This window comes from Crocuta crocuta, unplaced genomic scaffold, assembly GCF_008692635.1.
Source record: "Crocuta crocuta isolate KB4526 unplaced genomic scaffold, BGI_CrCroc_1.0 scaffold160, whole genome shotgun sequence".
NCBI lineage: Eukaryota > Metazoa > Chordata > Mammalia > Carnivora > Hyaenidae > Crocuta > Crocuta crocuta.
In genome coordinates this window covers 5,807,964-5,822,932 of record NW_027527591.1, presented here as the reverse complement: position 1 = coordinate 5,822,932, position 14,969 = coordinate 5,807,964, and the positions used below count along the sequence as shown (strand labels likewise).

General features: G+C 40.5%; 1 protein-coding gene across 1 annotated transcript in view; it reads right to left on the bottom strand.

Moving 5' to 3' along the window:
* Positions 1–6,465, bottom strand: part of DYTN (dystrotelin) — a 52,795-nt gene extending 46,330 nt beyond the window's left edge. The window contains exons 1-3 of the mRNA XM_077771503.1: positions 6,409–6,465; positions 4,396–4,459; positions 437–511 (exon numbers count right to left, since the gene is read on the bottom strand). Of these exons, the coding sequence (XP_077627629.1) occupies positions 437–511; positions 4,396–4,414 (94 nt within the window). The 5' untranslated portion in view covers positions 4,415–4,459; positions 6,409–6,465. The remainder of the gene's footprint in view (positions 1–436; positions 512–4,395; positions 4,460–6,408) is intronic.
* Between the last annotated feature and the right edge of the window lie 8,504 nt (positions 6,466–14,969).

Sequence of the window (14,969 nt, the reverse complement as noted above, 5' to 3'; positions counted from 1 at the left end):
GGATTATTCATCCAAATGTACTTCTGCACGTTCAGAGAAAGAGGTACAATTTCAAAATGCAAATCTTATGTGGCAGAAGGAATTTAAAATTTACACGCTTAAATCTACAAGTGAAGATTCTAAACTAACTTACTTTGTAATTTTATTTTGTGTCACTATTGTCATCCTGAAAAGGAAACAAAAAAATGTCTGGAAACCAAGTTAAAATCCTCATCCATGAATTATCTTCTCCTGTGGGTGAAGCTGCATGTGGGTAAAACACAAAGGGCGTGTCCCTCCCCCCTCCGTCTTCTCTGTTACTGATGCGGTGAATGCACAGATCCAACCTTCTGGATCTAGCAGTCACTCACATGGGGAGTTCTTGTTTGCCCTTTGGATTTCACATCACATGTCAGGATCCAATGATTTCAAGTTTTTAAAGAGAGCCTGTACTTACACTGGCATAGAGTTTGCACTGATCGTAATTTGAAGGCTGTTCTGTAAATGGAATTCTCAATACTGTTAAGAGCGTCTGTAAAGAAAAGAGGAAACATCATGAATAAAAGGACCATCTCTTTAGATAAACCCCACATCCAAGAAGGGGATCTGAGAGATCATGCAGCTCTATATTATTTTGCAGGTGAGAAATGAAAGTCTAGAGCTCTCTTTACTACCTGAGAACAACAAAAAAAAGTGACTTAGGCTGCAAGTGACCTTACAGGGAACCCTAAGGCCTTGTGAAACAAATAGGATAAAAAAAACTCTGTGTAGAATATAAACTCAGCCTTGTTAATATATTGTAGTTGGATGTACACACATATATTTATAAATGAAAACAACACAAAACTCTACATCCATTCATTTGTTCAGCAAATATTTATTGAGCTCTTACTGTATGGCCCCCGCATGATTCCAGGCCTCTGAAATACAGCAATTAACAAAACAGGCACATGAAGCTTAATTTAATTTCTAGGAGCATTTGCCAAATTGTTCATAGAGGATATCTCTGGTTTCTTGAATTCTTAGTATTTATCGTTACTTTCTTTCTGCTTGTTGATATCACCTCAATTTGGTTATAAAGAGCATATATTCTTTTTATAATCAGAGAAGAATTATTAATATACCTTCTTCTGAGAGATACCACACTAACACCGCTGCAACAATGGCTAACATGGCTGAGCCCTTACCAGGCACCGAGAGTTAATACACCCATTTCACAGTGTGGTGGAGAAGAGAAAGCTCTGGAACCATGACTAATTCCTTTTTCTTTGGGAGAAATTAGTTTACATTTTTATCTTCGTGTTTTTCATCAGATAGATAGATAGGTGTGTGTGCTTGAGACATGATTGTGACTAGGAACAGGCAGCTCGTTGGCCCCAGCTAAGCAGGCCCCAAAGCAAAACAAAACAAGGAGCTGCTCTGTGGATTTCATTGATTCAAACATATGTGGCAGGATAATCTATGGCAATATTAAATTCTTTTCTTATTCTTGCAGAAATGGGAGAATTTAAAGGATGAAAAGGCAATGGCTCCATGCACGTTCCGGTGTGTGTCCCAAGATCTAACCTCATTTTACTCCTTTGGAAGATTTAACAGCTTTTTCGTGTTTAAGGGGCCACCTGGAAGTCAGCCCACTCAGGCCTTTGTATGAAAGGCCCATCAAAGAACTGAAGCCACCCATGGAAATGGGAGAGTTCGAATCAATGCCAATAGAATTTCATGGACCAAGATCAAAGGCAAGTTGTTCTTCTAAAGCAGAAAAGGTGCCTAGTTCACCAGAAGAAAGCCGAATGGGTGCTGGGTGGCCAGAGGAACAGGTTCGTTGGAGAGGGACTTTATTACATCAGATACCACGGGGATCCCTCACTTCCTGAACCCTCTACTGCATCCTCTGTCCTAGCTCCTCCTTGATCCATACACACATTCTGGACTCTGCCTTGCCTTGAAAATCAATCTTGATTTCAGTGTTGTTCTAGCTATGGCTGTCTTTTTGTGGGGGGGAGTGGGGGGAGAGGCTAATGCCTGTATAGGAAGTTCTGAATACTTCAGATCAGATGTTCAGCATAAGAACCTTAAAAGTTTTTGTCTGTCTTTAAGGCATGGCTCCTTCCCAAACTTAACTGAATCTGAATTTCATCCCAAGCTACAAGGACTTGGTTTTGGTTTAGAAAACAATGTTTCTTGCCCTGGAGTGTTGTGGGGGCAAAGTTCTAGCTGTTACACATACGGATATGGCATGCCAGGCACTATGCTAAGCCACTGAGGGGCTTATGATGCTGAACCAGGTCAGATCCACCCTTTGGGGGTTAGAGCACACCAAAAGCCTCTCCTGGAACATACACTAATTCAGTGATGGATACATGATCATGAGTGGAAGCCACTTACCTCAGCTGAATGTGTCTAAAAATGTCATTAGACAAGCAGTCCTAAGAACTCTCCACATTTCCCTCCCTACCTTTTTGCAACAAGTGCGGCGATATCAAAGCGATATCAAAGAAGCTACAATTTGCTCTAAATCTTTTGTTACGTATATTTCCCTGTGTTTTGAAAATGTTTTCCAGTTTCCAGATGAGTCCAGTGTTGGAGTATGGAGTAGTCAGAAACACCTCTGCCCCACATCTGGAGAAGGAAAACAAATGGAGAGTAGCCATAATGGTGCGAAAAGAGTTTACAAAAATGTAATGCCCAACATTTTCTTTCCTTCTGGAAACTGGCCAGGTTTTGTGCCCTGGCTCCTCTCAGATGCACCAAGTGAATATCGCGCATCAGCAAACTAGGGGCCGTGCAGGTTCCCAGATGCTGCCGTGGGTGCAAGAGCGATTCTGTAGCTGCCGGACCATCTGGCCCAATGCACTCCTGTCAGATTATGTTTTGCAGTGTCATCTGATGCAGTTATGCAGCATAGCACTGCAAGCTGTGACAGAGCACAACGTGGAAAATGAATGAGTATCCCAGGTGATTCACTACCAGCTCTGCTTCCTAACGGCTTTTTTTTTTCCTTTCCTGCTGGTGAGAGAAAACTTGAGAAAGGAAGAAATCACTTGATGTGTCAGGCTCAAAGCTATGAAGAGAGTAGTTTTAGATGCTTAGAGAAATAATAAGACAAGCTACGTATGGTCCTGCTCATGGAAGCAATTTGGGAAACACATTTTGCTTTAAATGATTCTTATTTTTGCTTAGCCAGATCAATACGTGTCAGCCTATCAGTATGTCCACTGATACTGAGAGTGCAATAAACTATCTTTCAGCGGTCCCTCATCGATAGTGTGATGATCCAGAAAGAGGGATTTTTGGTCGGTGGTCCTCAAAGTATATTTCCAGTGAGCAGCTTCTGCCTGCGAGCCTGTTAGAAATGCATGTTCTCAGACCCCAGCCTAGACCTACTGAGTCACAAGCTGGGGGTGGAACTTGGCATTTTAACAAAGGCCCCGGGTGATTCTGGCTCACGATTAACTGGGGAGGCACTCCTCTAGGGAGTGAACGTTGGATTTCAATGGATTATCTACCACTTTGTATGAAGCTTTTTACAATGAGTGAGGGCTTAAATTTGGGAAAACCAAAAGATGATTTGAATCATCCATATGTTGTTTCAGATAAATCACTTGAGATATTACAGAATTTTATATAAAGCAAGTGAAGTTAACAAGCTAGATTTCAGATAGCCGAATAGGGCTGAAACTCAATTCAGCAATAAAAATGTCACAAGCCAGTCCTGGGCCTACTTTGGCATTCAGAGATATTGGTAGAAAGGGAAATTCATGTCTCCATACTCATTTATCAAATATTTATACAGTGACAGCTGTGAGATCTCTTCCCCATCTTTGGGCTCCCATAATACTGTGAAATTACCCCTGACATTAAAATATGTACAGTGATGTCATTTTAATAGTAAACAAGAAAATACACAAAAATAAGCTAAGCTATATTTGAATAGCAATTTATAATTTTTTTTTAAATCTTTATTTATTTTTCAGAGAAACACAGAGTGTGAGCAGAGGAGAAGCAGAGAGAGAGAGAGAGAGAGAGAATCCAAAGCAGGCTCTAGGCTCTGTGCTGATAGCTCAAACTCACAAACCACGAGATCATGACCTGAGCCGAAGTCAGACACTCAACTGACTGAACCATCTAGGTGCCCCTTGAGTAGCAATTTGAGGTGTAATTATATTGAGGACAAGTCTTTTGTTAGATTACTTTTGGTGCTTTGGAGACAATAGACTAAACTCTTTTACATACATTATGAAGTTCTGTTTAGGAAAAAAAAAAAAAAAGGAAATATTTTCAATCACCTACTAGTTTCTTTTTCAGCCAGATGCTAAATGTCTACTGTTTTGCAACTCAGAGGCCTGAAAATACAGCGTCTGTGCCTGATTTTTTTTGTTTACAAACTGTGCTCAGAAACTTGACAATAGTACTCACCTTGTTTATCTGGGTCCATTTCAGGAATTTCTTAGAGTGACAGATGGTAAGAGGGTCCCTGTAACTGGAAATAAACCCATATTTTAAGCCGAAAGATTTTGCAGTGGAAGGGTAAAGGTGGGAGAACAAAAAGACAGCTAGGCAAAGCCATTTCCCCTGTGGAGCAACGAGTAGAAGGTGTTCAGAGAGCCTGTGTAATCTCCTTGGAGAAAAAAAATAAGGAATATAGGGGTAGAGGCTTCTTATACTGGCTACACCTGTAGGGATTCGAAGCTGTACCTCAGGAATTGAGAAAGTTCCTGAGACTGATATGGTGAATACATAGAACTTTGGAGGCATTATAATTTTTAGAGTGGACTACATTCTCACTTTAAGAAAATGTAAATTGAAGTTTTCAGGACAAAATTTGAAGCTCTCAATGCTTAAGCTTCTAACAGTACTATGCTCAATAATCTATGTATTAAATTTCTGACAAATACTATCTATTTGAATACCTTATCGCAAATATGCATAAATGTGTGTGCACATAGAATTCAATTAATGTTTTATTTTAAAAACAGTAGTCCACTAGCCACCTCTACTTCTTGTTGCAACTATTGTCTGGACTACACACATATATGTAAACTTACACAAAAGAATGGATTAATGGATTATTCTGTAAAAAACCTTATACTTACACAGTTCTAAGAAAAAAACCCCATTTTTTAACATAAGCAGTTGAGAACTGTTTTTTAAAGTTACATGACAATTAAATTTAAATAGCACTTTCCTTCTCTTCTAATGAATGAGTTAATTAGTGACACAGCTTTACAAACAAAAACTGATTATGTAAGTTACTTAAAAATCATAGCAATAGTGATAATCCCTGACTTGCCCCAAACTAAGGAAGTTCCAAATATATTCAAGTAAGATTTGTTTTAAAAAAGTGTACCAACGCCCGAAACACAAACAACCCAGTGAAGAAATGGGCAGAAGATATGAACAGACACTTCTCCAAAGAGGACATCCAGATGGCCAACAGACACATGAAACGATGTTCAGCATCCCTCCTCATCAGGGAAATACAAATCAAAACCACACTGAGATACCACCTCACGCCAGTCAGAGTGGCTAAAATGAGCAAATCAGAGAACTCTAGATGCTGGCGAGGATGTGGAGAAACGGGCACCCTCCTACACTGTTGGTGGGAATGTAAACTGGTACAGCCCCTCTGGAAAACAGTGTGGAGGTTCCTCAGGAAACTAACAATAGAACTCCCCTATGACCCAGCAATAGCACTGCTAGGAATTTACCCAAGGGATACAGAAATGCTGAGGCATAGGAGCACATGTACCCCAATGTTCATAGCAGCACTCTCCACAATAGCTAAAACATGGAAAGAGCCTAAGTGTCCATCAACAGATGAATGGATCAAGAAGATGTGGTTTATCTATACCATGGAATACTACATGGCAATGAGAAACAATGAAATCTGGCCATGTGTAGCAACATGGATGGACCTTGAGGGTGTTATGCTGAGCGAAATAAGTCAGGCAGAGAAGGACAAATATCATATGTTTGCACGTATAGGAGGATTAGGAGGAACTTGACGGAGGAACAAGGGGGAGAAGAAGGGCGGAAATGGTGGGGGAAAGGGAGAGAAGCAAACCATGAGAGACTTTTGAATGCTGACAAAAACTGAGGACTGATGGATGTGGGGGGAGGGGGGATGGGCATGGAGGAGGACACTTTGGGGATGAGCACTGAGTGTTATGTGGAAACTAATTTGACAATAAACTATTAAAAAAAAAGTAAATAAATAAACATTAAAAAAAAAAGAAATTATAAAAAAAAAATAAAAATAAAAATAAAAAAGTGTACCAAGGACAATCAGATTAGAACTCTTTGGGGCATAGAACTGCTCCCCTGAGCTCTTCCTAAATCCCCCAGGAAGATGCTGAAGGGTTCAGCCTCCCGTCGCGTCAACAGTGCAGCTGGAGATGAAATTGATCCACCTTCCCGTCAGCTCCTTACCTTTCTTACTTTATTGAAGCAGCAGTTTGGCCACACAGCCCGTATAGGTTACTCATCAGTTTTGGAAGATGGCAAAGCTGAGTAATAACAGATTTCCAGACGTGGCATTCCTAGGGAGAGTTGATGCCTTGTTCTGACGGCACAGCAATTGCATGTAAAACGGTGACATTGAGGTTGCACCCTTTTTAAGGCCTCACAAAAGTACATTCATTAGTAATAAAGAGCTTGAATAATTTAAGGCTACTCCCACATCTCTGTTTCAAGGGCTATTTCTGTATTAACTTTCATGTGTAGGAGAGGCAAGTAAAGCATCTTCTGGGTGCTGTGGAGAGCAGGGGTTGCCATAGAGATTATGAACCAGTAAAAAGGGCTCCATATCCCAGACAATGGCCACCTTGCTAACCATCCCAGATAGAGTGACCTAGAAATGAAATCTAATTCACTTTATTAATTCTTTTACAAATACAGAAGTATTGCCACACATTTTAAAAGTCACCAAATATAATGCAGGTTTTCAAAAAGGGAATAATTTGTTACAAGTACACATTTCCTCTGAAGTTTTAAGTGTCACCTGAAAATGTCTTCATTTTTAAGCAATTCAGATTAAAAATAAACCTGTTGGATTCCTAATAGGGTTTTATAAATTGAAAAAAATGATGTCTCAGGATCCAAATGTATTAGAACTTTACCACTAACGTTTCCAGACTGCTGGGGAAGTAAAGAGCTGATTTTAACATTCTTTTCAAAAGGGTCGGAACCCAAAGCATGGGTATATTACTTCGTGAGTATATTACTTCTCTGCCCTGGAGAGCCAGAATGTCTCGGAGACCATGGTCCCATCTGAGGCACTTAAAACAATTGTGATAAGTGGCCATGAATCCACTCCAAAATATCTCATAATAAAAATCAGTTTTCAAAAGTATGATATCCAAGGATAGCCAATGTATTCCTGTCTTTTTGAAAGTATTAGTGTCACACTGTTGGTTTCTTAAAATTAAACTTGAGACATTTAAAGAATGAAAAATGGGGCACCTGGGTGGCTCAGTTGGTTAAGCCTCCAACTTTGGCTCAGGTCATCATCTCATGGGTTGGTTCGTGAGTTAGAGTCCGGCATTAGGCTCTGCACTATCAGCGTACTTCAGGTCCTCTGTCTCCCTCTCTCTACCCCTCCCTCACTCGTGCTCTCTCCTTCTCAAAATAAATGAACATTTTAAAAAAAAGAATAAACTTGACTCTGTGTTTAAACAAATAAAGGATGAAAAATGGATTAATAATAGGGTGGCATCCGGGCGCCTGGGTGGCTCAGTTGGTTAAGCGTCCGACTTCAGCTCAGGTCATGATCTCACAGTTCATGAGTTCAAGCCCCACTTAAAGCTCTGTGCTGATAGCCAGCTCAGAGCCTGGAGCCTGCTTCAGATTCTCTGTCTCCTTCTCTCTCCCTTCCCCTCCCCCACTTGTGCTCTGCCTTTCCCTGTCTCTCAAAACTGAATAAACATTAAAAAGCTTTTATTAAAAAAAAAATGGGGTAGCATGGATCAAGAGAAGGGGAGAAAGCAACTCATCATTTGCCTTTCCATAGATAAATTCTATTGATTTTCTGGGAACAGGTAAGACAATGTGGGAAAAGAGTACGTTTATCTCACAGGAAATCGCTGTCATTTGAGTGTTGTAGAGTCAAAGTTGAAATCGTACTTACAAGGTTCATGTTCCATTCTACTTGCATCAAGAAATATATTATCAGAGGTATTGGCAATAGAGGGAGGTTGGGATGTTTTACTGAATGCTGCCTTGTTGAGATCTGAGCAACTCTCTGGTGCTGATTATTTATGTGGCTCAAGAATCATAGCACCACCACCAACAAAAAAATGCTGTCTAAAGTTCCAGTCAAAATGACATAATTAAACAGACAAATATTTAAGTACATATGAGTGAACTAGGGTTTGTTGGAAAGTAATTTAAGCACATGGGCATGAACAACTGATAGTCTGAGCTGTAAGTCTGGCTGGTTTTAGACAGGCTGAGATAAAAGCTCCCGACTGTTTAGGTTTCACTTACTTCTGGCAAGTTTTAGTTACTGTTGCACCTCCTGGTTCAGGCTCAGGTAGACTTAGTCACATTAAGACTTTTCTTTTTCATAGGATGTTTTGGGTTATAAATCAAAACCAGTTACTACAATTCTACTAGACAATGGATCCCCCGTGAGGGGGCATTTTTTGCCAGCATGGCAGTAGGTCCTGTAAATCATAATTTATAATTGATATTCTTTATCTCCTGAAACGGAGCAGCCCCACTCTGAGGAAGCAGGTAGGTAGAGGGTTCAAACTTCCCACACAATCACAACACGCCCTGGTTTGGACATAGCAGGCTCCACGCCAACCAGAAACCGGGCGACCATTGCTTATTATGCACGGGGACTGTTTTTTGAGGCAGCCAGTGTTCTGTTCACCCTCTATCTGATAGCTCTCTACACATACATTTGAAGACTCTAACTCCCAAGAGAGAAAGAAGAGACTTGACACCTTGAACGCTAATGTGTTTAGGTAGTCCCTTGCATAAATTACAGGATGATCCTGTATGCATATTTCACATATGTGTGAAAAATTTCAAGGAAAATTTAATTTACTGAAATCGACTCAAGATAGAATGGAGGAAAGAGAACATTTGTGTGCTGTTGGTGGGAATGTAAATTGGTACTGCCATTATGGAAAACAATACGGAGATTCCTCAAAAAATTAAAAATAGATCTACCATATGATCCAGCAGTCCTACTTCTGAGTATATATCCAAAGGAAATAAAATCAGTATCTCAAAGAGATCTGCACTCATATGTTCATTGCAGCATTATCCACAGTAACCAAGATATGGAAACAACCTAAGTGTTCATTAGTGAATAAATGAAGAAGGAGTATGTGGAATGTATATATGATAGAGTATTATTCAGCCTTTAAAAAAAAAAAAAAAGGAAGTCCTTCCATTTGCAATGAGATGGGTGAGCCTGGAGGGCATTATGCTAAGTGAAATAAGCCAGGCACAAAGACCAATATTAAACAGTCTCACTTACATGTGGGCTTTTTTGTAAAAAGAAGAAAAGTTGACCTCATAGTAACAGAGAGTAAAATAGTGTTTTCCAGAGATGGGTGGGGGGTGGGTGTAAGGGGAGTTACTGATCAAGGCTACAAACTCATCCTTTAGGCTTCGTTGAGGTCTTCCATGACCCCCGTATCTGAAGTAGCTTCAATACATCACTCTACTTGATTCGTAGCTTATAAGCACAAACTGGTCATCTTGGTTTTTTTATATTAATTGGTTAACTGGTTTATTATTTCTCTTCTCTAATAGAAAGCAAGTTCTTTAAAGGCAGGAAGAAGAGCTCTTTTCTCTTGTTTGTCCTTCTGTGACATTATGATTTCTAATAAGTAATATATACTTGGTCTTTGTCTTTCTGGCACATAGAGCTGTTAAAACCCTTGAAATTTCCTGAGGGATGAGAGGGCTAAGATAACTTTTGTTATGCAAATGAAGCAACTTTTGGCCCACGTTAAGAGAGGGGGCCTGGTTGCCAGGAACCAAATTTAAGTCTTACCCCTGGTTTCCAGGGAGGGGAGAGGAGCTAGAGGTTGAATCAATCACCAATGGCCAGTGATTTAATCACTCATTCTTATGCCGTAAAACTTCCATAAAATCCCAACATGGTGTGGTTCAGAGAGCTCATGGATTGGCAAACATGTGGAGATTTGGGGTAAGTGGTGCACTGGAGAGAGTGCAGAAGCTTTGTCCCCTTTCCCCATGCCCTGCCCTATGCACTCTTCCCATCTGGCTCCTGAGTTATATCCTTTTGTACTAAACTGGTAATCTGGTAGGTAAAATGATCCTCAGAATTCTGTGAGCCCCTCTAGCAAATTAAGTGAACCCAGGGAGAGGGTTGTTGTGACCTCTGATCTGTAAGCTGGTTGGTCAGAAGCACAGGTGACAATTTGATTGGTATCTGAAGTGGAGTGGTGGCAGAAAGGGGGCAATCTTGTAACAATGAGCTCTTACCCTGTGGGATCTGATGTATCTCCAGGTAGATAGTGTCAGAATTGAGCTGAATTGTAGGACACCCAGCTGGTGTAGGAGTCTTGCTTTGTGCTGGGGAAACCTCTGCAGCTCAGAACTGGGAGCAGAATTCTGCTTTGTATCCTCAGTGCTTGCTTCCCACACTGCATGACCTAGCATAAGCACTGATGAAAAAATAAATCAAGAGACACTAATTGGCATTATATAGGAAGAGGGTACCCTGTCCATCTCAACAAGTCTATACTGTATATGGCTTTATTACAGAGATGAAAGTTAGAGTCTAAGGCCATCGAATTTCAAATCATCTAAATACTTTTTCCTTGTTCTGACTCTAAACCTTCTGATTGTAATCTTGCCTCCATCTAGCTTGCACAGGAAGTGAATTCACTGTTGGAGCTGTGGACTTCTGGTATCCTTGGTAGTTCTATTTTGAATCTAAGATTTATAAAGTGGCATTCTTGTTCCATCATTAGTCTTGTTCTTAGTCATGTGAAGATCACTAATGGTGTCTGCAAACTATACTTCTAATCCTCAAAGATGAAGGATGGGTTCTGGTGGTGGATTCTACCAAGGTAATATCACCCATGTACTAACCCCACTTCCTTGGAGACTCGCTGACTTTCCATTTCTTTCATACTTCAAAAAAATAATAGTGAATATTATCAGAATTTAGAAGACAAGGGTCAAAACATCCAAAATGTATTCTCCAATAAGACAGCGTCAGCAGGTAAAACTACAGGGGTTTCTCCATAGATCATACATTCAATATGACAGTATCTACTTCACACTGTAAACAGGTGCTAGTATTGTATTCAACTTACAATTCCAGGAGGAAAGGCACAACATGGCAAAAAAAAATTTTTTTGGATCCTAAAGTCAAGTGCAATAACACAGACAAACTTTTGATAACAGTCTTTATCTGCTTTTCCACACTGAAGGAGACTCCTCCACTGATAAATTAAGATCTTTCTTTCTCCTGTTAAACCATTAGAGCAATCTGTCCTCATTTGCTTCACATTACATATGCGAAAAGGGGGGAGTTTAAAACAAAGAACCATAAAGGTATCTTAAATGTCCAATCACTCCCACCATACATCAACTCAGGTTGAAGACAGGGCGTCGGAACACTTTGGCGGTCATGAAATAGGAAAACAGAAATGATGGCTACAAAAATAAAAATAAGTGAGGTAGATAAATTAAAGCTTTCACACCCATGACTTACCTGTTCCAACTTCATAGGCTTCATGAAATAATCAAAACAGTCTTCATAATTACTGGGCTAAGTTGCACGAAGGGCATTTTGGCACAAATTAGTATGTGAACTTATAAGAAGCATGCAGTTTCATGAGTTTCTTCAAGAATGAAAACCCAGTTCTTCAACAGGGTAGGCACACGTGAACCAAATGACACCACCTGAGGGTTCTCTCCTGGTGGCTTAGGAAGGAGGCAAATGGAAAGTATAGGGAGTAAATTGGGCCTCCAACTGAACTATGTTTCAATAAGCAGCAACACACATTAACTCTCTACGGATTAAAATCAGCCCAGGGGCGTTTCAGTGGCTCAATCAGTTAAGCATCTGACTCTTGGTTTCAGCTCAGGTCATGATCTCATGGTTTGTGAATTCAAGCCCCTCCATGCTGACAGTGTAGAGCCTGCTTGGGATTCTCTCTCTTCCTCTTTCTCTCTGCCCCTCCTCCACTCACTGTCTCTGTTTCTCTCTTAAAAAATAAATAAACATAAAAACATTTTAAATCAGTCCATTTGAGGGCATCCTGTTTAAGGTTCCAATATAGAAGGAATTTTGAAATTCTGCCATCTTAGGTAAAAAAAAAAAAAAAAAAAAGGATGGGTGCAGGGTTGGGAATTTTATAAAACAAGTCCCTAAAAGATCTTGTCCATGGATGCACATACTGTCCATCAAATGCACATACTAGACTATAATGTAAAATATATTTTTAACTGTGAGTCCTAATCAACAAAGTTGGAAAAACACTGACCTAGGACATTTTATAGATGATTAGTTATATTCTACATCCAATATATTCTTTTACTTTTGGTTTTAGAATATAAAGATAGAAAGCATTCTGATCTAATCCAAACTCCAGTTTGTGGCCACTGTCCCAGGGAGAGGCAGCATACCTGTGAGAAGGGAGGAGACTATGCATTCTCCAAAAACCCTGCTAATGGACCCTTTGTATAGAAATCATTCTTTTTTGTGCCAGTGAAGTGAGAAAGTTGTGGTTGGATGTCTCTGTGGGCTCATAATTTCTGCCCAGAAGAAATTAATGTGAAGGACGGAGCAGCTGCTTACTCTTGGGAGGGTTACTAGTTTTGCTTCCAGCAGCTCAGCTATAAGCTTGAGTAACCTTTCTGTGTCCTCTGCAGAATGTGTGAGCATTCAGCTCTGGGCCAAGGCAATTTTAGAGTTAAAGATGTTTATGTTAAGGCCAGCAAAGGAGCAAATGACAGTTATGTAGGACACTAACCCCACTTGTACCTGGTAGGGAGTAGAGGGAGGAAAAAGCCCCTTTACCTATTTCTGGATGTTGGAGTCCCACAGTTTTCTTCTGAGATAGAAAGAAATAAGGATTTGGTCAAGAGAGGGAAGGCCACCCACTATGCGTGACCTAAAGAGGCTTCAATGAGATAAGGTTTGGGGACATTCCGGCAGGGCAAATGGTATAAGTAAAAGCAGGCAGGGCACAAACCTAAGACTCACAGGGTTATGGCGGACCAGTCCGGATGGCATTAAGGAGACCTAAAACAATGTACTGGTGAGTATGGAGAGGAGTCCTGTGGTCAGAAAATGAAACTCAGGCTAAACTATCTGTGGTGTAGGTGTGAGTAGAGGGAACTGGGGATGTGGCTGACTTAGAGGGTGACTGCCTATAGGCTAGGCCGTGCATGTCCAAGTGTGGGTCCCCAGATCAGCGGCATCAGCATCACCTGAGAATTTGTTAAAAATGCAGACTCTTCGGCTCTCCCTAAAACCTACTGGATCAGAGACTCTAGAGGTGGAGCCCAGCCATCTGTTTAAAAAGATGATTATGATTCATGCTAATGTTAGAAAACACGTCTAGGACCAAACTAGACATTTACTAACTGGAATTAGGAAGAATATTACAAATATAGGAGTCAATAAAGGTTTTAAGCTTGGCTGAGTGGGAGAAGTCAGTTATTTAAATTATCTAAATATATTTCTTATTTGTTCCTCTGAGACAAATAATAGAAAGATATTTCTCTATCAGGTTATATAGCTGTTGGCCATAAGTGTATATAGTCATTGGCTAACAGCTAACAGGGGTCTAAACCATAAAGTTGCTTATTGTTTATTTGACAGACATTCTGAAGTTGGTCCAGAGTTGGTTCAGAGGCTCTTTTAATTATCAAGGTCTCAGTCCCCGGTGCCAGGCTTTTTCTCTTTCCACACAGCTACCTTCCTGGTGGGGCACCGTACTGGTCACATGTCTCCTCATGGCCACAAATGGCTGCCCAAGCTGCAAGCATTATTATCCTGGTAGAAGAGCATTTTAAGCAGGAAGGAAGTAGGTGGGAGCCCAAGTGCTATCTTTTCATATGCCATTTATTCATCTCCTACCCTGTCTGCCTCCCGCACACCTCCAGATGACTTATGTATCACTGCACAAAACCAAATCACATACCTGTCACCAGGACATGAGAGTAGATGACATCTAACAAGATGCATGCCCTAGGGTTGGGCCTATTGTACATCCCAATACCACTGGAGTTCTGTTAGTCAGGGGAAGGGGGGCGGGGCTGTAGGGGGAGCAAGTAACCGTGCATGCTATGGTTGTAAGGACATCTATACTTAACCCATAGTTCTGTGACCAATAATTACTTTACTCACATAATGCTTCTGTTCTAGTAATATTCTAAATTTCCTACTGAATATTTCTCCCGCATGACTTTATTGTGACAGTTTTAATAACATAAAGAAATTATTTTTAAGAACCTCGTATGAAAGTTACTTCTAATGGGAAAACCAGGCTTGAGATTTCCCAAGTTGGTCGATTATACCTATCAGGCTACTGTGACAGCTAATGCATTAGCTGAAACAAAACAAAACACTCTGAGAGATGTTTTTGAAATGGTGCCAGTATCACTGTTAAACAAATAGCAAACACTTGTATTTTCCTTTTGGTGTAATTCCATATCGTATACCAATCTGGCATAAATGTGTGATATTATGCGTAATGATTAATATCCATGTGTTCTGTGCTCCGATGGGAGTCTATCCTAGAGTGCCCTGGCCATCCTATAGGGTTTCAAACATATAATAGCTTATATCCAAGCTAGAAAGAATAGCCTGCCGGGGATGGGACTGGATGTGTTCTACAGAGTCTCTGAAAAGGAGAAACTCTGCCCTATCTCTCTCTAGCTCCTTATAGAGGTCCACCTATTAGAGAAGCAGCTGATTATCTGAACGGTCAGGGTTCACCCACTGGACAGCATATCACTAAAGGGCGGGACCACTGCCTTGAAAG